This window comes from Rhinoraja longicauda, chromosome 11 (genome assembly GCF_053455715.1).
Source record: "Rhinoraja longicauda isolate Sanriku21f chromosome 11, sRhiLon1.1, whole genome shotgun sequence".
In the NCBI taxonomy this organism is placed as follows: domain Eukaryota; kingdom Metazoa; phylum Chordata; class Chondrichthyes; order Rajiformes; family Arhynchobatidae; genus Rhinoraja; species Rhinoraja longicauda.
Window position 1 is genome coordinate 27131807 of NC_135963.1, and position 23716 is coordinate 27155522.

The following is a 23716-nucleotide window of genomic DNA, read 5'->3' on the forward strand; positions in this document are numbered from 1 at the left end:
ACTTCGATCTTTGCAGTTAGTTTTTACCCAACAGTAGCCAACAACTATTATGAAGGTTAAAGGGTTGTCGTTTATGGAAGATTTTTTTAATGAAAAATGTGACTATAGAAACCAGTATGTAACATATTTAATTTTGTTGCTGAGATTTCATCTTAAAAGTAAAACTAATATCTTAACATCCTGACTTGTAATTCTAAACAGGCACAGGTGAAGGTGATGTTGATGATGCACAACGATTACTGTTGCCCTTTCTTAAACGATATCCAAAGGTAGGATTTCTAAGGAAGGCAGAAATATTTTATTTGTATAATATTCATTTAAGCATTGGTGTGATTATTGTTTAAAATTTGTTTCTCTATCTATTCCTGTAGGGTGCTATCTTCCTGTTTTTTGCAGGAAGAATTGAAGAAATCAGAGGCAATATTGATGCAGTAAGTAGTAAATAATTGGATTAAAAAATGGTAAAACAGCCAATCTGCCGATGTAATTTGTCTAGCAACAAGGCAGAGTAGATTGATTTTTATTCTATGATTTAATGAATTTCATCAATAAATGGCTATCAATTATTTATGTGTTGCAGAGAAATTACTGTTGGTCTTTAAGTGAAGTCACTAACTGGATTGAGCAATGCAAATAAATACAGCACATTTTATTTGACTAATTTGAAAAACTTAGTAAAGCATTATGTGCATATCCATTCTGGTCTTTTGTTAGCATTATCAGAGAATAACTCTGGCATATTTAATTGGAACCCCATTATTCAAGCTGAATTTGACTCACTCCCATGGCCCCCTGTCGGATATGGAAGATGGAAAAAACAATTTCCCTGAACCTAGTCAGTGTCCAGTAAAATGCACAAGAACTTGGCAGCGATTAGGTATCAGGCATTCAACCTCTGTGATCAAACTGACAGAAAGTTGGGCTGGATGCAGAGCTTTGCACCAGGGCTGGTTGGTAAAATATAGGACAAGCGGATTTACCAGCCTCCTGCATGGACCACACACAGAGTTCAGTGACAGAGCCAAGGGACAAATGGACTGGCATCTAGAAACATAGAAAATCGGTGCAGGAGTAGGCCATTCGGCCCCTCAAGCCAGCACCATTCAATATGATCATGGCTGATTGTCCAAAATCAGTACCCCGTTCCTGCTTTTTCCCCCATACCCCTTGATTCCGTTAGCCCTAAGAGCACAAATCTAAATCTCTTGAAAACGTCCAGTGAATTGCCCTCCACTGCCTTCTGTGGCAGAGAATTCCACAGATTCACAACTCTGGGTGAAAACCTTTCTCTTCATCTCAGTCCTAAATGGGCTACCCTTTATTCTTAAACTGTGACCTCTGGTTCTGGACTCTCCCAACACGGGGAATATATTTTCCTACATCTAGCCTATCAATCCCTTAAGAATTTAATATGTTTTGAGAAGATCCCCTCTCATCCTTCTAAACTCCAGTGAATACAAGCCCAGTCGACCCATTCTTTCATCATATGTCAGTCCCGCCATCCAGGGAATTAACCTGGTGAACCTACGCTGCACTGCCTCAATAGCAAGAATGACCTTCCGCAAATTAGGAGACCAAAACTGCACACAATACCCCAGGTGCGGTCTCACCAGGGCCCTGTGCAACTGCTGTAGGACCTCCTTGCTCCTAAACCCAAATCCTCTCAATAGAAAACATAGAAAATAGGTGCAGGAGGAGGCCATTTGGCCCTTTGAGCCAGCACCTCCATTCATGACACCAGGGGGCGCCGCACGATGGCTGCCTCGAACCTTTCGAACTTTTTTTTGTTATTTTTGGTAATTTTTTAAAGTTTGTGTAAATGTTAGAAACATAGAAAATAAGTGCAGAAGGAGGCCATTCGGCCCTTCGAGCCAGCACCGCCATTCATTGTGATCATGGTTGATCGTCCACAATCAATAACCCGTGCCTGCCTTCGCCCCATATCCCTTGATTCTACTAGCCCCTAGAACTCTATCTAACTCTCTCTTAAATCCATCCAGTGATTTGGTGTTCTCTGGTTTGTTTTATGTGGGAGGTGGAGGAAGGGGTCCGGGGAAACTTTTTATCAATCTCTTACCTTGCTGGAGATGCAATTGTTTTGCGAGTCGTATCTCCGGTCGTTCTGCGGCCTAACATCATGGAGCTGGAGGCCTTTGATCTGTTCGTCCCACACTCCAAAAACGTGCAGGTTTGTAGGTTGATTGGCTTGGTATAAATGTAAAATTGCCCCTAATGTGTGCAGATGGTGTTAAAGTGTGTTAATATGCAAGGATCTCTGGTCGGCGTGAACTCAGTGGTCCAAAGCGCCTGTTTCCGCACTGTATCTCTAAACTAAACACCCAGTAGATAGAAGTGTTGCTTAGTGTGCCATGTCACTTAGATCTCCCTGAAACTATCATGCCTATGGTGATACATTTTAAAATAGTGAGAACTTGTAACATGTCAATAGGGAATGTGTTATGTATGGAAACCTGACAACACTGCTCTGTACCACAATGTTGACGTTCTTGCTCTTTATGCAACTTGAACTGGCAATGTTAGGGTGACATACAATGCTATTTAAATGCCAAGAAAATATGTTGTGGAGCTATTTCTCAACATATCTGTTTTGCTTTGTACAGCCTATTCAGATTTGTATAAATGATATCATTGATTGTCTTCGCTACATATCACATTTTGCTGACTACAAGCAAGATAGGATAGTGATATTCCACATAATTCCCACCCCTGACAAACTTATCGCTCATGGATAAAGGTTTATGAGTTTTTTGTTTTTCTTTAAACAGTCCTTATTGAAAAAAGAGGCTCTCTTTCTTTCTCCCTACCTACCAACAACTAATTTACATCCCGATTCATTCAAAAGCATTAAACAATTCTGAATAAAAAGTATGCAATCCTGACAATGGAATGGAAGGATACTTATTGCGCAGGAAATATAGTGTACAAAATTGAATAGTAGTAGATTATCTAAAATTGAAACTAATTTTTTATTTTGATTTATTTATCCTTTTCGCATCGATACTTCAGGCTATTTCACGCTTTGAGGAGTGCTGCGAAGCCCAGCAACATTGGAAACAATTTCATCACATGTGCTACTGGGAACTAATGTGGTGTTTTACATTTAAACGTCAGTGGAAGATGGCATATTTCTATGCTGATCTATTGAGTAAAGAAAATTCATGGTCTAAGGTAAGGGTAACGTTAAATGAGACATTGATCTGAAAATTAATGGACAGGCGGAATGACCTCCAGCATTCAGTGAAAATAATCCACGTCTATCTAACCTCTCTCTCTGGCTAATACCCCCCGAATTCAGGCATCATTCTGGTAAATCTCCTCTGGATTCTTATCAAGGCCTCCACATCCTTCCTGTAATTCTTGTATCATTTCTAATTTCATATTATTGAGGGGATGTATTACACAGCACTGCAGTTACCTAGTGGACTGAGATAGACTATAATTCTTCATTTTGGTGATGCAGTTTAAAACATTGCTCTCACTCTTTCTGAACTTGTTTGTTCTTTGTTCTTAAAGCAGTTAATAACTATGGAAAACTTAGATAATTTCTAATTTATTCTCTTAATTAACATTATAAATTAGCTCTTTGTAATTATAAATTTAAGTGTGATTAATCTAATCATTCCTAATGCTGGAATAAATCTTTTATCTGGTATTTCAATAATGTAAGCGAAAATCACTTGGGAGAAAAATGTACTGAAAAGCTGAAATAAAAAGATTAAATTACATATCTAATTTTTTCCATGTCAACAAAGTCTACATACATGTACATGAAGGCAGCCTATCTCAACATGTTTGGAGAAGAGGACTACAAACTCTGTGGAGATGTTGAAATTGAACTATTCAGGTTTGTGTTTTAACAAATTAACATGCTTGAACAGGCACTCCGCGACTTGCAAAAGGGCTAAGTAACATGAACCCTTGCGTAAATCAGTTCTTTAGTTAAGTCGTAATCACCATCCCCATCCCCTGCCCAAAATAATTCAGGGAATATTAACAGTCTCAGCTGCGTCTGGGACACTTTGTGCAGCTGACAGCCTTCTGGGTAAGCATCTTGCTGGCTTGTAACAAGCTTGGCACACCTGTATTTGGGTAATTTCTCCCGTTCTTCTTTGCAAATCCCCATAAGCTCTGTCAGGTTGGATGGGGTGCGTCGATGCACGGCTATTTTCAGGTCCCTCCAGAGATGTTCAGTCGGGTTCAAGTCCGGGCTCTGGCTGGGCCACTCAAGGACATTCACAGACTTGTCACAAAGCCACTCCTACGTTGTCTTGGCTGTGTGCTTAGGGTCGTTGTCCTGTTGGAAGGTGAACCTCCGCCCCAGTCTGAGGTCCAGAACGCTCTGGAGCAGGTTTTCATCAAGGATCTCTCTGTATTTTGCTCTGTTCATCTTTCCCTCGATCCTGACTAGTCTCCCAGTTCCTGCTGCTGAAAAACATCCCTGCAGCATGATGCTGCCACCACCATGCTTCACAGTAAGTATGGTATTGGCCAGGTGATGAGCAGTGTCAGGTTTCCTCCAGGCGTGACGCTTGGTATTCAGGCCAAAGAGTTCAATCTTGGTTTCATCAGACCAGAGAATCTTGTTTCTCATGCATTTTGGCAAACTCCAAGTAGGCTGACATGTGCCTTTTACTGAGGCGTGGCTTCTGTCTGGCCACTCTACCATAAAGGCCTGATTGGTGGAATGCTGCAGATATAGTTGTCCGTCTAGAAGCTTCACAGAGGAACTATGGAGCTCTGTCAGAGTGACCATCGGGTTCTTGGTCACCTCCCTGACACAGGCCCTTCTCTGCCGATTGCTCAGTTTGGCTGGGCGGCCAGCTCTATGAATAGTCCTGGTGGTTCCAAAGTTCTTCCATTTAAGAATGACGGAGGCCATGTGCTCTTCAGGACCTGCAATGTTGCAGAAATTGTTTTATACCCTTCCCCAGATCTGTGTCTCGACACAATCCTGTCTCGGAGGTCTCCAGACAATTCCTTTGTCTTCATGGCACACCACAGGGCTGTGTTCTGAGCCCCATGCTCTACTTTCTATTCACACACGACTGTGTTCCTGCATTCGACACCAACACCATTGTCATGTTTGCCGACGACACAACGGTGATTGGGCTGATCACCAACGGTGATGAAACAAACTACAGAGCGGAGGTGCATAACCTGGCGGACTGGTGCTCTGATAACAACCTATCCCCAAGACCAAGGAGCTGATCATCAACTTCCATAGGTCACACAATGGGGAATACTTATCAATGGACTCCAATCAAGTTGTAGAAACATCTCAAGGATAATCAATGGAAACAGGATGAACCTAATGTCAATTTTGAGTGTCATAGCAAAGGGTCTGAATACTTAAGTAAATGTAATATTTCAGTTATTTCTTTTTAATTGCTTTGCAAAAATTTCTAGACACCTGTTTTTGATTCATTCTGGGGTATTTGTGTGTAGATTGATGATAAAAAAAATTTTTTTTAATCCATTTTAAAATAAAGCTGTAACGTGACAAAATGTGGAAAAAGTGAAGGGGTCTGAATACTTTCTGAATGCACTGTATGAGCCAACAGTGCCACAGTGAAGTGCTACCCCCTGGTGGCAATATACCCATGTAAATAAAGGTCAAGACTCAAATAGCAAATGTTTCAATGGATATTTACTGAAGTTTTAAAGTATTTATCTTTTCAAAGAGTCTTTTCTCCAAATACTTCCAACAATGTTAAAATATATGAAAGTAAAAACAATTGGCAAAATAATATGTAGGAAGGGATTGCAGATGCTGGTTTACACCTAAGATACACAAAGTGCTGGAGTAACTCAGTAGGATAAGCAGCATTTCAGGATAGAAGGAATGGGTGACGTTTCGGGAATGTCCGAATTTACTCCAGCTGAGTTACTCCGGCATTTTGTGTCTATCTTAGGCAAAATAATATATTGGCCAGTATTGAAATATTGGAAATTAAAGCACTGTGAACTTTGGTGTCTACATGCAAAGTTAAACCCGCAAGATCAGAAGTTGTTGTCAGTGATACTTCACTTTTTCAAAAGGTGCAATCTTCATACATGCAATTAACATGGAATCAGCAGTTTGATGAGAACCTCATCTATTTAGGCACATTTAACAACATTTTGCAAAAACCCAGATTGATCATTTGGAAGTAGCTTATTACAAATGGAATTATGTCTGGAGGCAGTACTATTTGCATGTATGGAGAAGAGTTGATATGGGATACAAGTGAAACTTGGACCTTTCATGTACTGATTTATTCATGGACATTTGGCAGAAATGGTCATTTCAATCCTAATAATTTCCTGCCTCTAGGGTGATGTCTGGAGAAACGCTGTGAAAATTGGTCTTCAATGTGTTTTGCTTCAAAAATCTGGTTGCAACAAAATTCTTGGCATAGAAATTAAATTTAATTGTGCTATTATTCTATTGATCAAAAATGTGCTTATTACTGAATGAACCTCATAGTTACTTAGTCTCCTATGTTTCTGTAAGTAATTAACTATTTGGATCATCCAGATAATGGCAGCACAATGCACCCACTGAGCAGCAGAGGTGGAAGGATTATATGTTTAAGGTGTCAGATGGGGTGAAAGTCAAATGACTGTCAAGTCCTTAATGGAGACAAGTTTTAGCGTTATTGGTGCTTTTAGAGTATTCCAGCACACTTTTGAATTGTGCCTTGGAGAACATGGAAAATATTTGAGGTGTCAGGACGTGAGTCACACCATCGAAAACCTCGACCTGTCCTTGTCAAGGTATTCATATGTCCAATCCAGTGATGTCCCCCAGGATGATGAGGGTGATGCCTCGTGGATGGTGATGCCATTAAATGTCAGGGGCAAGTGGTTAAACTCCCTCTCTTTTATTGTCTGACATTGTGGCACACATGTTACATACCATGTCTCATCCCTTGCCAAATGTTATCTAAAATTTGCTGCAATTAGTCATCTGCTTCACATGTTGAGGAAGTTGTGAATGGAACTGAACATTGTGCCGTCATCAGTAAAACTCCCCACTTCAGAAGTTATAATAGAGGAAAGTCATTGACCCATTCCTTCTCTCCAGAAATGCTGCCTGTCCCGCTGAGTTACTCCAGAATCTTGTGTCTACCAAGGTCATTGATGAAGCAGCTGAAGATGGTTGGGCCCAGGACATTACCCAGAGGAAGTCCTGCAATGAAGTTCCAGTGGGTGGGACGATTGACCTTCATCAAACACAACCATTTTCCTTCCTGGATTATATGACCTATTAAATTCAGCTTTATCAGGATGTCACACTTGGTAAAATGTCACTTCTAGGTCTCGGCGTGTTGTCCTCATTTGACCTCAGGAAATCAGCTCTGAGCCAGGTTTGGGCAAGTTGTGATGAGATTTAGACTTTAGATGTACAAGAGTAACCCAAAATGACATATGTGAGCAGGTTGTTGGGAAGTAGATACTTTAATAGCACAGTTGCCAACAATTTCCACCCCTTACTGATGATTGAGAGTAGAATGATTGGGCATTAAGTAGCTGGATTTGATTTATCTTGCTTTTAGTGCACAGGACATATTTGGGCTACCCATTATTTTATCATCTGGATGCCAGAGTTGTGGTCAGTTAGTTTGGGAGTGTAGTTCTTCAGTGTTACGGCTGGGATATTGTCTGGCCCCATAGCTTTAGTATTATCTAGTGCTCTCAGGCATTTTTTAAAATCATGCAGAGTTACTGAATTGGCTGAAGGTTAAAAAGGATTTCTAGATATATATATATAACATAGTTTTATTAAAAGGAAGAGTACAAGAAAAAAAAATAGTTTGTACTAAACATTATTTCTATTTACAATTGGATTGTCATTTGCCGTTCTGGATATTCTAATATATTAAGAAAATTACATCTGGAGGCAAACAGCGCAGATTTACCAAGGATAGTACCGGGGATGGGAAACACGAGTAGAATCAAGATACAAGAGCTTGTTCCCGTGGAGCAAACAGGCCAAGGTGGAAATTTATTAGAGATGGCTAAAATATTAATATATGGGGAGAGTTAGGGGCATATTGCATTGTATCACAAGTTAAGATGCTTGTTAAGAAAGGCATTAAATTATAGGGAGAAATGTTTCATTTGTTGGCATAAACAATGATTGAGGAAGAGACCAATTTCAAGAAAATTTGGATAAACACTAACAGTCAAGGAAGCCATAGGTGGAAGGAATCTGCTGCAACTGTAATTGAAAGGTTGCTGCAGTTCACAAATGTCACCTCAGACTATAATAATAATAATAATAATAAGCATTTATTTTATATAGCGCCTTATCAGGTGCTCAAAGCGCTTTACATAAACAATCAAACATAAAAACAAACAGACAAACTATCCTAACGGAGAAGCGGCGAATAAACAACGCCAGCGTCCTCTCACGTCAGGGTCCGGCAGTAGACAACAAAAAGCACAGGACACACAGATACAATTTTAACACAATTTTTACACAAACAGCCATCACAGTGATTGCTCTAGGCACACCCTCACTGTGATGGAAGGCAAAGTCTTATCTCCTCCTGATTTCTTCTCCCGTGGTGCCACGAGGCGATCGAGGCTCCCAACGTTTTGAAGCCCCCACCGGGCGATGGAAAGTCCCAGGGCCGAGCCGAGCAGGCCGATGAAGGTCCTGAGCCCCCACCGGGCGATGGAAAGTCCCAGGGCCGAGCCAAGCAGGCCGATGAAAGTCTTGAGCCCCCACCGGGCGATGGAAAGTGCTGCGGCCGAGCCACGCAGGGCGATGAAGGGCCTGCGAGCGGGTCGATCATACCTCGCACTTCGGGGCGGTTGAAGCTGCTACGGCTGGAGCTCCCGAAAGCCGCTCGCCAGCCAGGGACCTGCGAACTCCCGATGTTGCGGTCTGCAGGGCCCACGGCCGAAGCCTCCGAGATGGTAAGTCCAGGCCCTGCGACCGGAGTCTTCAAGGTCGATCCCAGCTGGAGGCCGCCGACTCCACGATGTTAGGCCGTAGCGCGAACGGAGATACGACACAGTAACGGTCGCATCTCCGTTGAGGAGGAGATTTGAAAAAAGGTTTCCCCCACCCCCCCACATACACAGAGTTAAAAATAAAACAAAACGTACATTAAACGATGACAATAGACAAAAACAAAAAAAAAAGACAGAGAGACTGCCGGTGAGCAGCAGCTGCAGAACACAGCCATGTCACGTGTTTACCCAGATCTTGTGAAGCGCTGCCTCGTCATGGCAATTATGCACATTGTGGTTTCTCTAATGAATGAATACTCTTTCTTATCCTTATTTTCAGCTGAAAATAGCAAAGTGGTGTCAAATGCTAATATATTTTGCAAAACTGAATTTAAGTATTTATGTTTGCCTAATGAAAATCCTATGCTAGAAAATACTGGAGAGTATTATTCACATCTACATCACTATTCATCATCAGAAAAGTGCCAAATATGAAACAGAAAATTGCTGGAAAGTCTCTGCCAACAGAAAAATTTGCAATCAGAAAAGCTCGACGATATCTTTCACAAAATCCTGTAAAACTCACAGTGCCTGCCTTGGTGAGCAACAGTACAATTTATAAAAGTGTTTTATTGTTTCCCAAAGTTTCCAGATACTGAATGCTTTATTCTCATTATTGTCCTTTTGATGATGAATATCACACTTTTGTGGTAAACTGCCATTTTATGTGAAGCTGTTCTTTCTTCTTATCTGTATAAACTCACAGCATTTTATTCTCTTCCATACTGCCAACTTTAAAAAACATATATTTTATATAATCCTACCACACAAAAAGGTAACAAATTTGTTTGTGTTTTGCTTTTGCTTGCAAGCCATTTATTCTGCTTCAGGTTATGGAGTTTAACATAAAAAACAGAACAGGCTCTTTTTGGCCCACCAAATTGTGCTGACCACGATGCCCATCTAGCCAATCCCATCTGCACATGGCCTGTATACCTCTCTTCCCTGCCTGATCATGGGTCTGTCTAATGCCTCTTCTACCATGTCCCTTGACAACATACTAAGTACTCTGTAAAAAATAAATAAATAAATGTTTCACACATCTCTTAAACTTTCCTCCTCTAGGATTTTGATATTTCCACTCTGAGGAAAAGGACTGACTATATACCTTATCTATGCGACATATAATGTTGTACATTTATATCAGGTCACTCCTCAGCATCTGACACACCAGAGAAAACAATCCACATTTGTCCAACTTCTGCTCAGACCTAATAAACTACAATGCAGGCAACATCCTTGTGAACCTTTGTACCCTTTCCAAAAACTCCACTTCCTTCCTATAGTGAGGACCAGAACTGTGCACAAAACAAATGTGGCCTAATTGGTTTTATACAGGTATATCATGACTTGCTAACTTTTGTACTCACTGCCACAACTGACGAAGGGAAGCGTGCAGGGCGCCTTGTTTGGCACCCCATCCACATATAGTGCCAGTTTTGGGTCACTTGTACCCCAAGATCTCTCCATACATCTATGCTCCTGAGGGTCTTGCCATTTATGACAAAGCATGCACATGGCCTGTATCCCTCTCTTCCCTGCCTGTTCATGTGTTTGTCTAAATGCCTCTTCTACCATGTCCCTTGACAACATATTCTAAGTACTCTGCGTAATTTTTTTTTAAAAATCCAAGATCCTGGAAGATCCTGCTGTATCTTTTCACAACCTTCCTCACTTTCCACATCTCCAATTTTTGTGTTGCCTACAAATTTACTAATCCGACCACCTACATTTAAATCCAAACCCTACAGATATATATACCTGTATATGTTTGTGTGTATATGTTTGTGTATGTGTGTGTGTGTAGCGACCATAGAGAATGGTCCAGGTCGTCGAACCCTCGGATTGGCCAGCGAGGTCACGTGGGAACGCGACCGTGGGGATTGGTCCAGGGAGCGACATCGCGGATTGGCCAGCGTGGTCATGTGCGCTTTTGGCGCCAGATATATCAGTTCGGCGAAGTCTTCGAAGAAGACAGTAAGTTTTTGATGGTTGTCCTTTACCTTGTTGTTTAACTCTGTATTCGAATATTGCGGCTGCAATAAACTTCTTCTACAACCAACAAGTTTTCGGACTCGCCATATTGGTGACCCCGACGTGATCTGGACGATCACCGACTATGAAGGAAGCCGACGCCTCGTTGTCGATGGCCGCGCCGGGCACACCGGAGTCAAGCGCGGTAAGCGTTCACCTTCCGTGCTTTTGGACGCACGCACCGCAATCTTGGTTTATACACACCGAATGCTGCTCACGGATTGTTCTTTTAAGGACCCCGAAGCATATGCAGCGAAAGCGGACGCGCTAATAGCGGCAAAAAACAAGGCAAGCGGTTCGATCAACAAGGTCTCGACATCAGTGACCACGCCACAGCGACGGCAAGATGGCGCCGCGTCTCCCGCCAATTCTCCGAAAGCCCGCCAAAAAGATCCGCACAAGCGCGGCTGGTGCTATTATCACCTACGATGGGGTAGCGAATCCCGCAACTGCCGCTCGCCTTGTACCTTCGCGGGAAATGCCTCGGCCGATCGTACATAGGGGCAGTTACGATTGGCCAGAACCGGCGCCTCTATGTCCATGATCGATTCACGGACACAGAATTTTTGGTGGACACGGGAGCCATCGTCAGTATAGTGCCGCCGACCGACCTCGAAACCAGATCGGGTAAGACAGGTCCCACCCTGATCGCGGTTAATGGCAGCCCAATTCGCATTTTCGGTATACGGAAGATGTCCCTTGTGTTAGGCCTCCGCACGTACGAATGGCCATTCATCATAGCCGACGTCAAACAAGCGATCCTGGGAGCAGATTTTCTCTGGGCTTTTTCACTGGTCCCTGATGTCCGCGGTAACGACCTCCGACCCTCCGCCGAAGATGAGCACGTCGCTCCGACAATCGCCTCCTCGCCCAGCCCTACTGTCCAGGCCGTCGTCGCGGCCCCCGACTCGTATGCTGAGATTCTGGCGGAGTTTCCAGAGCTGCTCATTCAACGTTTTGACACGTCTTCGGCCAAGCACGGCGTGGTCCATCACATCCGCACCGAAGGCCCTCCCGTTTTCGCTCGGGCCAGGAGACTACCGCCAGACAAACTGGTGGTGGCACGGGCGGAGTTCAGGAAGATGGAGGAAATGGGAATTGTCCGTCAGTCCGACAGCCCGTGGGCCTCGCCGTTACATATGGTCTCCAAGGCATCTGGGGGGTGGAGACCATGTGGCGATTATCGGCGTCTCAATGCTGTCACCACGGCTGATCGCTACCCCATACCGCACCTACAGGACTTTTCATCTGGGCTGGAAGGAGCGGTGGTGTTCTCCAAAATCGATTTGGTGCGAGGATACCACCAGATCCCGGTGCGACCGGAGGACATACAGAAAACTGCAACGATTACTCCGTTCGGGTTGTTTGAATGGTTGCGTATGCCTTTCGGTTTAAAGAACGCGGCACAGGCTTTCCAACGACTGATGGACCGCGTGGGCCGGGGTTTACCCTTTTTGTTTATTTATTTAGACGACATCCTGGTCGCCAGCCCCTCAGTACAGGAACACCAGGCCCACTTGCGGACCGTGTTCCAGCGGCTCCAAGACCACGGGCTCATTATCCAACCCTCCAAATGTCAATTCGGCCTTCCTGCTCTTGATTTTCTAGGGCACAGAATTACCCCTGCCGGCGCCTCCCCTTTGCCCGAAAAGGTGGAGGCTATCCGGGCATTTCCTAGGCCCACCACAGTAAAAGGGCTACAGGAGTTCGTAGGCATGGTTAATTTCTACCATAGGTTCGTTCCGGCAGCTGCGCGGGTCATGCGCCCGCTTTTCCAATGCCTTGCAGGGAATCCGGTAGAGTTGATATGGTCCCCGACCGCAGAGTCGGCTTTTACAGCAGCTAAGGCAGCCTTGGCAGACGCCACCATGTTGGTCCACCCGAGCCCCTCCGCCCCCACGGCCCTGACGGTTGACGCCTCTGACGTGGCGGTGGGCGGGGTTCTGGAGCAGCAGGTCGGTGGCCGTTGGCAGCCTTTGCCGTTTTTCAGCCGGCAACTAAATTCGGCTGAGCTGAAGTATAGCGCATTTGACCGAGAGCTTTTGGCCCTCTATTTAGCTGTTCGTCATTTCAGGTACTTCCTTGAGGGCCGCCCATTTGTGGCCTTTACGGACCATAAACCATTAACATTTGCTTTTTTCAAATTGTCTGACCCATGGTCGGCCCGCCAGCAGCGGCACCTGACTGCTATCTCCGAATTCACCACCGATGTCCGTCATGTCGCGGGTAAGCTTAATGCCGTTGCTGACGCCCTGTCTAGACCTGCTTTTCCCCCTATTTCGGCGGTGGACTGCGAAGTGGATCCCCAGGAGCTTGCGGAGGCACAGCTTCTAGCGGATACCGCTTCGGCATACCAGTCCACCACTTCGGGATTGAAGTTGGCCCAGGTAGCTTGTGGATCAGAAGGCACAAAAGTCTGGTGCGATGTTTCTCTTCCCCGTCCCAGGCCGGTAGTACCGCCCTCCCTTCAGCGCCGGGTTTTCGATGCCATTCATGGGCTGGCGCACCCGTCCATCCGCTCCACCTCTGCTTTGGTAGCAGCTCGGTTTGTCTGGCATGGCCTACGGAAACAGGTAGCGGGTTGGGCGCGTGCCTGCGTTCCCTGTCAGACCGCTAAAGTCCAGCGCCATGTCCAGCCCCCCGTACAGGATTTCGAGGTCCCTGCTGTTCGTTTTTTCCACATCCACGTGGATTTGGTCGGTCCTTTGCCTTCCTCCCGGGGCTACACCCACCTCCTCACGGTGGTGGATCGGTTCACCCGGTGGCCAGAGGCTTTCCCTTTGTCCGATATTTCGTCAGCGTCTTGTGCTAGGACTTTGGCCCTTCATTGGGTAGCTCGTTTCGGGGTCCCGGCAGTTATTACCACTGACAGAGGCCCACAGTTCACTTCGTCCCTCTGGGCCGCGCTCGCAGAACTGTACGGTTCCAAGTTACAACCCACAACTGCATATCACCCCCAGGCAAATGGACTCGTAGAAAGGTCCCTCAGTGCAAGGCTTGAAGGCCCGGACTGGGTAGACCAGCTCCCTTGGGTTCTTTTGGGCATCCGGACTGCTCCTAAGCTAGATCTCGGTGCGTCGTCCGCGGAGCTAGTATATGGCTCGACACTTCGAGTACCCGGAGATTTGTTTCCGGACCCTTCAGACCAGCTGCCTACAGTCCCATCAGTGTTAGCATCTCTCCGGGAACGGGTGGGCTCCCTGGCTCCAGTTCCGACTTCACGTCATGGGTGTCCCATGGTACATGAACCGCCTTCCCTGAAGGACTGTGTTTGTTTTTCTGCTAAAAGATTCCCATCGCGCCCCGTTGCAGAGGGTCTATCAAGGGCCGTTCCGGGTTTTGCGTAAGGGAACGGCTACCTTCACCTTAGACATGTGCGGCAAGAGTGAGCTCGTCTCGGTGTCCCGGCTCAAACCTGCACATTTAGATCCGGATCAACCAGTCCTGGTCGGTCAAACCCCTAGGAGAGGCCGACCTCCGTTAGTTCCGCTCAGTCCAGGACCCCCCGTTCCGACAGTTCCTCCAGGACCCCCCGTTCCGACAGTTCCTCCAGGACCCCCCATTCCGGCAGTTCCTCCAGGACCTCCCGTTCCGGCAGTTCCGCCAACTCCGGAACCCCCGGCTCCTGTGGTTCAGGCTGTCCCTCTCTGTACTCGTTATGGTCGCGAAATCCGGCTCCCTGCTAGGTTCCGCACCTCGGGTTCTGGGGGGGGGGTCATGTAGCGACCATAGAGAATGGTCCAGGTCGTCGAACCCTCGGATTGGCCAGCGAGGTCACGTGGGAACGCGACCGTGGGGATTGGTCCAGGGAGCGACATCGCGGATTGGCCAGCGTGGTCATGTGCGCTTTTGGCGCCAGATATATCAGTTCGGCGAAGTCTTCGAAGAAGACAGTAAGTTTTTGATGGTTGTCCTTTACCTTGTTGTTTAACTCTGTATTCGAATATTGCGGCTGCAATAAACTTCTTCTACAACCAACAAGTTTTCGGACTCGCCATATGTGTGTATATGTGTGTACATGTATATATGTGTATATATATATATATATGTATGTGTTTATATATGCACACAAATATATACATATATATGCACACATACATATACATATACACACACACATACACATATATATGTATATATATGTGTGTGTGTGTGTATATATGTACCAACTCACTGTGAATCCTATGTGATTTAATCTTCTAGACCAGCCTGCCATGAGGGAATTTGTCATGTGCTTCAGTAAAATCAATGTTGACAACACTTATTGCATGCCCTTATCAATCATCTTCATCACCTCCCCAAAAATCTCGATCAAATTTGTGAGACAGTAACTTCCCCCTTGTAAAGCCATGTTGACTCTCCTTAATAATACCATGCTTTTCCAAATGCCAGTAAATCTTGTCCCTGAGAATCTTTTTTAATTTTCTGGATTATCCCGGTTGCTCTTAAACAAAGGAACAACATTGACTCTTCTCCAGTCTTCTGGGATCCCATCTGTGGCTAAAGAGAAGACAATCTCTTTCAAGATCCCAGCAACAATTTCCTTGTTACCTCAGTATCAATCAGACCAGGCCATGGGGACTTATCTAAATCAATGTTTCTCACCAAACATCACCACCTTAATAATTATTAGAGAAATTTAACTTTTTTTATTAAATTGGCCTTTTTTATCTGGAAAATCTATTTCAATTTTGGTGTTGCATATGATATGTAAAATAGCAAGAGAGATATAATTTGATCTATATTTTCTCCAGGAAATGATGTACATTTGGAATGGCTACACGGTAATTGGGAAACATCATGACCTGACAGAAGGCATGCTAGAGACGCTTAACGATGCTGAGAGGAGACTTAACAGTGGCCCAGGTATGTTCATTCACATTTAGCATGGATAATTTGACACCATGGAAAAGTGATAGGGAGCTGCAAGGCAGGGACATGCCTGCAGATTTTGGATAGACCATCAGTATAAAGACACCTATAGTTTTTAGTTTTGGAGATGCAGCATGGAAAACGGTCCTTCGGCCCAACAAATCTACGCTAACCACTGATCACCTATTCACGCTAGTTCCACGTTCTCCCACTTTTTCATCTACTCCCTGCACGCATAGGCCAATTTACAGAGGCCAATTAACCTACAAACCCACCCCTGCTGCCTGACCTGCTGCATTACTCCAGCATTTTGTAATACCTTCGATTTGTACCAGCATCTGCAGTTATTTTCCTACAAACCCACACATGTTGGGAAGTGGTAGGAAAGTGGAGCACTTGAAGGAAACCCATGGGGGTCACAAGGAAATGTGCAAACTCTGCACGAACAGTACCCAATGTCAAGATTGAACCTGCGTCTGTGGCGCTGGGGGGCAGCAGCTCTACCATGGGAATTATCTAAAATAATTCAATGAGTTTCTCCTATTTCAGCAGTAATCCTCCAACCAATGTCAACACTAAAAAGAGTCAGAGGAGAAAGGTTTTTAAGAATGTTGGGGCTGTGGCTTCCAGCAGTGTAAATCAGATTATCTGGTTCATCACAATTTGTGAATTCTTGCTAAGCAGAGATTAGTCTCCACAGTTACTGCAGTTCACCTATGACCTTCCGAGGATATGAAACATCCTAAATTAATGAACTATTAAAAAAATAAAGTGTTCTTTAGCACACACAGGACAAACTTATATTTTCTCGATGACGTCTTCATTTAACAAAAGTGCCTAGTTTTCCTTTGATAATGCTTATAATTTTCTCAAAAAGCTTAAAGTTACTAGACCAAGTGGACCTGTTGGGCCCAAACCGCTCCTGCATTGGTGCAGCACCCTCTCCTCCCCTCGCTCCCCCTCTCCCCCCTAGGGTTGCCTCTCCTGCATTGGTGCAGCACCCTCTCCTCCCCCACTCCCCCTAGCTTCTTTCCCCCACTCTCCCTTCTCCCTCCCTCCCGGGAGCAACCCGCGGCTGCCGTAGCGACTCGTCTCCCGCCCAGGGCGGCCTCCATTGGGGGGGGGGGGGGGGGAGAGGGAGAGGGGGGGAAAGAGTCCTGTCCCGTCCCGGTGGGTAGACGGTGGCGGCTCTCCCACTGTCGCTGAGCCGCTGGACTCTGGGCTGCATGGGGAAGTCACTGAGCTGGACGGAGGAGCCGAGAGGGCAGGCCCAGCGCCAGGCCTCACCGCCGCTGCTGCTGCTTTCCTCTTGGCCCACCTCAGGCTTGCGGTTACCCGGTCACGTCCAGGCCCAGGCTCCGGCTGCTTCCCTCGGCACCAGGCCTGGCTCTTCCGCCCCCAAGAGACAGGCAGCTGAGGCCTGCTCGTACCCAAGATCAATGGACACATTTGTTCTGCGCACGTGCGGATGCGGCGGCCATCTTACGTAAGTACCAGATCAGCAGGGCCCCAACTGCGCATGCGCGGTTTTAAAACTTTTTAAATGTGAATAACTTTAAAAATATAACACCGATTTCAATTAAACTACCTCTATATGACCCCGGGACAATGGTGAGTAAGTGGGCCTAAAATTGTTGCGCTATCGTGTACTGTTTTGGCTGTAGTTCAGGAACAAACGAACAAACAAGAGTTTTAGGATATAGAAGATGATGTTATTGTTCTTCTAACCTTTTCTTTTCATTTCAGTAAACGAGTTCCTGATGGATGACCAATGTTTAGTGAAGTTGCTTAAAGGTCTTTGTCTCAAACATTTGGACAGACTGTTGGAAGCAGAAGAGTACTTTAGTTGGATTCATACAAAGTAAGTGGAATTAAATGAAAGACTGATATAGTTTCAGAAAATGTTTCTCAACTGTTGGTAGACTTAGTAAATGATTTTGCTGTGGATAAGTGCAGGAGCAAATCATATCATATCATATCATATATATACAGCCGGAAACAGGCCTTTTCGGCCCACCAAGTCCGTGCCGCCCAGTGATCCCCGTACATTAACACTATCCTACACCCACTAGGGACATTTTTTACATTTACCCAGCCAATTAACCTACATACCTGTACGTCTTTGGAGTGTGGGAGGAAACCGAAGATCTCGGAGAAAACCCACGCAGGTCACGGGGAGAACGTACAAACTCCTTACAGTGCAGCACCCGTAGTCAGGATCGAACGATTCTATTGCCTTTCAACGAAAACATGGAAACAAGTTCAACATAGTTTGAGTAACTTAACAGGTCAGGCATTAACTCTGGAGAATGGATTCGGTGATGTTGCGGGTCGGATCCTTCCTTGGATTGATTGTTGAGGGGTGGGGGGGGGGGGGGAGGGTGGGTAGAAAGCTAGAAGAAAGGCTGGGGCTGGCTGGACAAAGCCTGGCAAATGATAGGTGGATATAGGTGAGGGGAGCTTTTGATAGGCAGATGGTTGGACAAAGGCCAGAGATGATCAGAGAAAAGGTGTGAGATCAGGATGGAGAGGTGCAAATTGTGAAGCCATAAGGAGGAATACAGGTGGAAGGAGATGGGGAAGGGGAAACATGGGTGCAAATCCAGGTGGGGCACAGGGAAGAGAGAGAGAGAGAGGAGAAGAAATAGGGGCGGGGGGGAGAGAAGGGTCTTTTTGTAGGTCACTTGCCTAAAATTGGAGAAATTAGTGTTCATACTGTTAAGGTATAGAAACGGGTGTTACATCTCCTGCAGTTGCAGAGGAAAGTTCATGGGGAGGGCATGTGAACCTCTGTCTCAGCTGGGAGCTTACCTGCCCAGGTACTTTTCCCTGCTACTCCCCTTCCCACTCCCATATAGACCTTTTTTGTCCTGTGTCTCCTCCATTGTCAGAGTAAGGCCACATGCAAACTGGAGCCTGAGTATCAGCGTCTTATATTCCGCTTGGTTCACCCCACCCCCTTCTCTGTGACCCACCTAGATCCACGCCTATTTCTCTGCTCACCCCACTCCTCATCATCACTCCATCTTCTGCCCATATTCTTCCCTCTGGCTTCAGTTTTTAACCTATTTTTGGCCTTTGTATCCACCTATCACTTACCACACGTATCCACCTATCACTTACCAGACTTTGTCCTGCCCCCACCTCTTTTACAGCTCTCTCCACCCCAACCACAATAAGTCCGAAGAAGTGTCCCAACCCGAAACATTGCTCATCCATACAGTATTGTCCAGTGATGCTGCCTGACCCGCTGAGTTATTTCAGCACTTTGTGATCTATTTTGTAAACCAGCATCTGCAGATCCTTGTGACTCTGTGCAACATAGTTTGACAGATTCCAGGAAGCCTTGTGCTGATAAAGCTCATGAGAGTACAATCATGGGAATGCTACTATTTTGTTAAATCTTAGTGTGTAAGAGTGGGATGTCGCATTGCAGCTATACAAATATTGGTTGGACCACACTTGGAGTAATGTGTACAGTTCTGGTTGCCCTACTACAGAAAAAGTACAGAAGAGATTTACCAGTATTGGCTTTAGTTACAAGGAGAGATTACAAAGACTCCAAAACTAGAGGGCATAGGTTTAAGCTGAGAGGGGAGGAATTTAAAGGGACAGATTTAAGAGATCTGAAGAGCAGATTTTACACATAAGAGGGTGGTAGTTATGAGCTGCCAGAGGAAGATGCAATTACAACATTGACAACTCCTTTGGATAAGTATTTGTATAGGAAAAGCATAGAGGAAAAGGAACTTAAAGCAGGCGAATGGGTTATGCACAGTCGGCATAGACTCATTTGGTGGAAAGGCACAATTATTTTTTTTCTATATATATTACTGATACTCTCGTGGCCGTATGTTTGTGCCCGTTGATCCGGAAATACAGCCAAAACTGTACATGATAGCTTGACAATGTTAGGCCCACCTTACTCACAATTGTCCTGGGATGGGCTGGAGGAAGTTTAATTCAGATTGGTCTTATATTTTTAAAGTTTTGACATTTTAAAGTAAAAAAAAAACACTTTTCAACTTACACTGGCTGTCTGCAGCGTGTGACCCGCCCAAGTGACGGGAGTGGCGGCCAAAGAGGGGGGGGGCACGATGGCCGCCGGGGACAGGACCTGGCAGAGTGACGGGAGTAACGGCCAATTAGGGGGAGGGGTGCTGTTGAGCCGTCCAGCTGCTGCTGCTGAATAAACTTTAATAAATGCGCTCCCCCCCTTCCCCCCCCACCGCTGGTAGGACTGGCGCCCGTCCCGCCATGCCCCGCCCCTGACCCTCCCGTGGTGCAGCGCGGCGGCAGAGGTTCAAACAAGATGGCCGTTGCCGCCGAGCTGCGTTTTCTACGTATGGTTTTCTATGGGAGAAGGTCCGCGCGTGTGCAGTTGGGGTCCATTGATCAAATACAGATGCTTACGATGCTTCAACTTACGATATTTCAACTTTGCGATGATACAAACGGCGGTGGGGGGGGGGGGGGAGAGGGGAAAAGGGCGGATTGAGTGGGACGGGGGGATAAGGGGGGTTGAGTGGGTGGGAGTGGGAGATAAGGGGGGATGGAGTGGGTGGGGGGGATGGAGTGGGTGAGGGGGAGTGGTGGATAAGGGGGGTTCAGGGGGGATGGAGTGGGTGAGTGGGGAGGAGGGGGGATAAGGGGGATTGAGGGGAGATGGGGAAGGTGAGTGGGGATTGGGAGGGTGCTAGACCAATGCGGGAGAGGTTGAGGGGGATTGAATGGGTGAGTGGCTGGGGGGGAGGAGGTGGGGATAAGGGGTATTGAGGGGGGTTGAGGGGGGGGGGAGTGGTGGATAAGGGGGGTTCAGGGGGGATGGAGTGGGTGAGTGGGGAGGAGGGGGGATAAGGGGGATTGAGGGGAGATGGGGAAGGTGAGTGGGGATTGGGAGGGTGCTAGACCAATGCGGGAGAGGTTGAGGGGGATTGAATGGGTGAGTGGCTGGGGGGGAGGAGGTGGGGATAAGGGGTATTGAGGGGGGTTGAGGGGGGGGGAGTGGTGGATAAGGGGGGTTCAGGGGGGATGGAGTGGGTGAGTGGGGAGGAGGGGGGATATGGGGGATTGAGGGGAGATGGGGAAGGTGAGTGGGGATTGGGAGCGTGCTAGACCAATGCGGGAGAGGTTGAGGGGGATTGAATGGGTGAGTGGCTGGGGGGAGGAGGTGGGGATAAGGGGTATTGAGGGGGGTTGGAGTGGGGGAGGGAAGGAGAGGGTGCTGAACCAAGGCAGGAGAGGATTGTGCCTAACGGTTCCACTTGGGCTAGTATGCAAAAAAGCTTTAAGGTTCTATCATCTTAGTGTCACAGGTCCTGTAACAATCTAAGTTCTTTCTTCAAATGTTACCCTCATTTTGAAATGGTTCCCATAGTAGAAATTTCCTATTTTAATCAGAAGGCTGATTCAGAAGAGTATTTCCATATAACCTCTTTTATCCCATTTATGGCTGTTAAAAGCCTGAGCGGGAGAAGTGGGTTCTTGGGTTGGTCTTGCTTCGTGGCAAAACACTGGTTTCTATAACTGTAGAAGGACCTCCTCTGAAAGATACTGGGAATTGCTTGTGTGCCTCTTGTTGGTGCAGCTGGAGGTCCTGGTATCTGGCAAGCAGCGGTGCGTGGTGTCCCTGTGGGAGCACCAATGCCACAGGCTCCAGCTGGGTTGGCAGGCCCTGTCCGAGGAGTGGGAGGACCATCTCAGTAGGTGATGACACCCCAGGCACGTGGAAACTGTTGCAGCAGCTGCAGTTACTTCCAGTATTGCGGCAGCACCACAGCGGTACGTACCTGCCCACGGAGGCCCACCAGGTATGATGGGCCCTCCCCCAGGTATGAGGCCACCTACGGGACTGCCAATGGGAATGCCCCCTGACCGAGGGGCACTGATGGGAATGCCACCAGGAATGAGACCGCCGCCACCGGGAATTCGAGGTCCTCCACCACCCAGCATGCGTCTTCCAAGACCGTGAAAATGAAACTGATAAGAAGTCAGGGTTGACAGATTATACCCGTCCACGTGGGAACATTTGTTTTTGAGGAGGTGGTGGACTGAACAAAGACTCCCCCTTGTGACAGCTAGTGGTTGCAATGCAAGCGCTTAAATTTCTGGGATTCTTATCAGTAGAATGGCAAAACTGTTGGATTTTGTTTGTATTGTAATATTTTACATTTTTATTAATGTTTGAGTTAAAAAGAATAATAATAATAAATTTGGTTGTTAAAATCACATAGTTCTACTCGGAAAATAACTGAACAAAAGAGTTTGTTTTCTGTGCATATCACAGAGGAGCACTGATGACTAATAAAGTTAAGCCTAGTGTCATGTCTGTTCTGCTCAGCTTGAAGTTAAATAATAGTGAACTTGGAAATAAAGCAGTGTGAGGATTATTGAAATTTATATCGTATTTTAACCTAACATTATTCTTTAAACTGCTATTTTCTCTTTCAGCCAGCAGATGATCAAGTATGACCATTATCTGATTCCAAATGCTTTACTGGAACATGCATTGCTTTGCATGCAAGAAGGCAGGAATGATGAAGCAGTAAAATTTCTGGAAAGTGCAATGTAAGAAAGTCTAATAAATATTTTATAATAATATGAAAGTAAAATTCCCAGTTATAATGTGTTGAAAAGATTTCACCAAAATATCAATATTTCTGGATTTTCATACTGTCTATGAACCTGCTGAGGTAGGTCACACTTGCAACAGAGAATACACATGGATATGCTCCCGTGAGATTGTCATAGTTGGTGATTGCCAATTATTATTGCATAAAGATGGAGAGCCTGTTCCACTGGAGAAATTATTTTGACATGAATGAAAATCAAAAATATTGTGCAAGTTAGAAAACTGAAATAAAAAAACAAAAACGATGGAAATACTTAGCAAGTTTAAAAAAAACATCTGTTGGAAAAGAGACAGACTTTGTCAGAACTGGCAAAGAGAGAAAACGAGTTTGTTTTCATTTGCAGAGAGGATGGGAGAGAATTGTTCATTTCATGAATCAATGCATTGGACAGTTTTGAATGTTCTTTAGAACAAGCCCTGTCTGATTAAAAATAAAAATACAATGAATAAAAATAATGATTTTGAAACCCTGTTGATCCACTACCTACCTGTAGGTAAACTGATTTTAAATTGCTGAAAGTGACTTCTAAAACATGCTGTGAAGTAATTTCTATGCATATTGTGGCATAGCAAAACAGTTCTTAGGAATTTTGTAAAAGGTTTGATGGAAACTTTTTAATGTAGACCTATTAAGGATTATTTAAGGCGTTGAATAGTTAAGTGAACTACTTAAGTAGTGTTCCTAATTCTTATTGTGTTATGTGTTGGTTTTGTTGGCTTAGTGTCTTCCAGCATTCTGTTCTTAAAACTGATACAAAAGGTTACAGAAAATGTTCCAATCTGCCGGTCTCATTTTATAGTGTAATTTACAGGAAAATAGTAAAGATTTTCATTAAATTGTTCTACATTACCAAAATTGTGAGTTGCACTTCAAGCACAAAGCTGCCACTGTGATTTGAGCACTGTCAGGATGGTGTTGCAATACAGATCTCTATTTTTATCACATTTGTTCAACTGGAAAAGTATAGATCTTCAGATAAATGTATTATGATTATTCAAATAATCTGAAGGATTCACATCCAGTTACTTTTTTTCAGGCAAAATTACAAGAATTATTCAATGGAGTCAAGAACACATTTTCGAATCCAAGCTGCTTTTCTCAAATTGAAATCTATCACACAAAATGGAAGTCAATTATTGCCTTCTACTCTATAG

At 45.4% G+C, this 23716-nt stretch overlaps 1 protein-coding gene and 1 pseudogene across 1 annotated transcript in view; both read left to right on the forward strand.

The window, feature by feature from the left end:
• ttc39a (tetratricopeptide repeat domain 39A) overlaps positions 1 to 23716 on the forward strand; it is a 79253-nt gene extending 55537 nt beyond the window's left edge. Inside the window, exons 10-18 of the mRNA XM_078407965.1 lie at positions 202 to 269; positions 372 to 431; positions 3028 to 3189; positions 3774 to 3865; positions 9443 to 9563; positions 15813 to 15924; positions 17677 to 17791; positions 22381 to 22497; positions 23599 to 23716. Of these exons, the coding sequence (XP_078264091.1) occupies positions 202 to 269; positions 372 to 431; positions 3028 to 3189; positions 3774 to 3865; positions 9443 to 9563; positions 15813 to 15924; positions 17677 to 17791; positions 22381 to 22497; positions 23599 to 23716 (965 nt within the window). The remainder of the gene's footprint in view (positions 1 to 201; positions 270 to 371; positions 432 to 3027; positions 3190 to 3773; positions 3866 to 9442; positions 9564 to 15812; positions 15925 to 17676; positions 17792 to 22380; positions 22498 to 23598) is intronic.
• On the forward strand, positions 20804 to 22056 carry LOC144598172 (small nuclear ribonucleoprotein-associated protein N pseudogene; annotated as a pseudogene).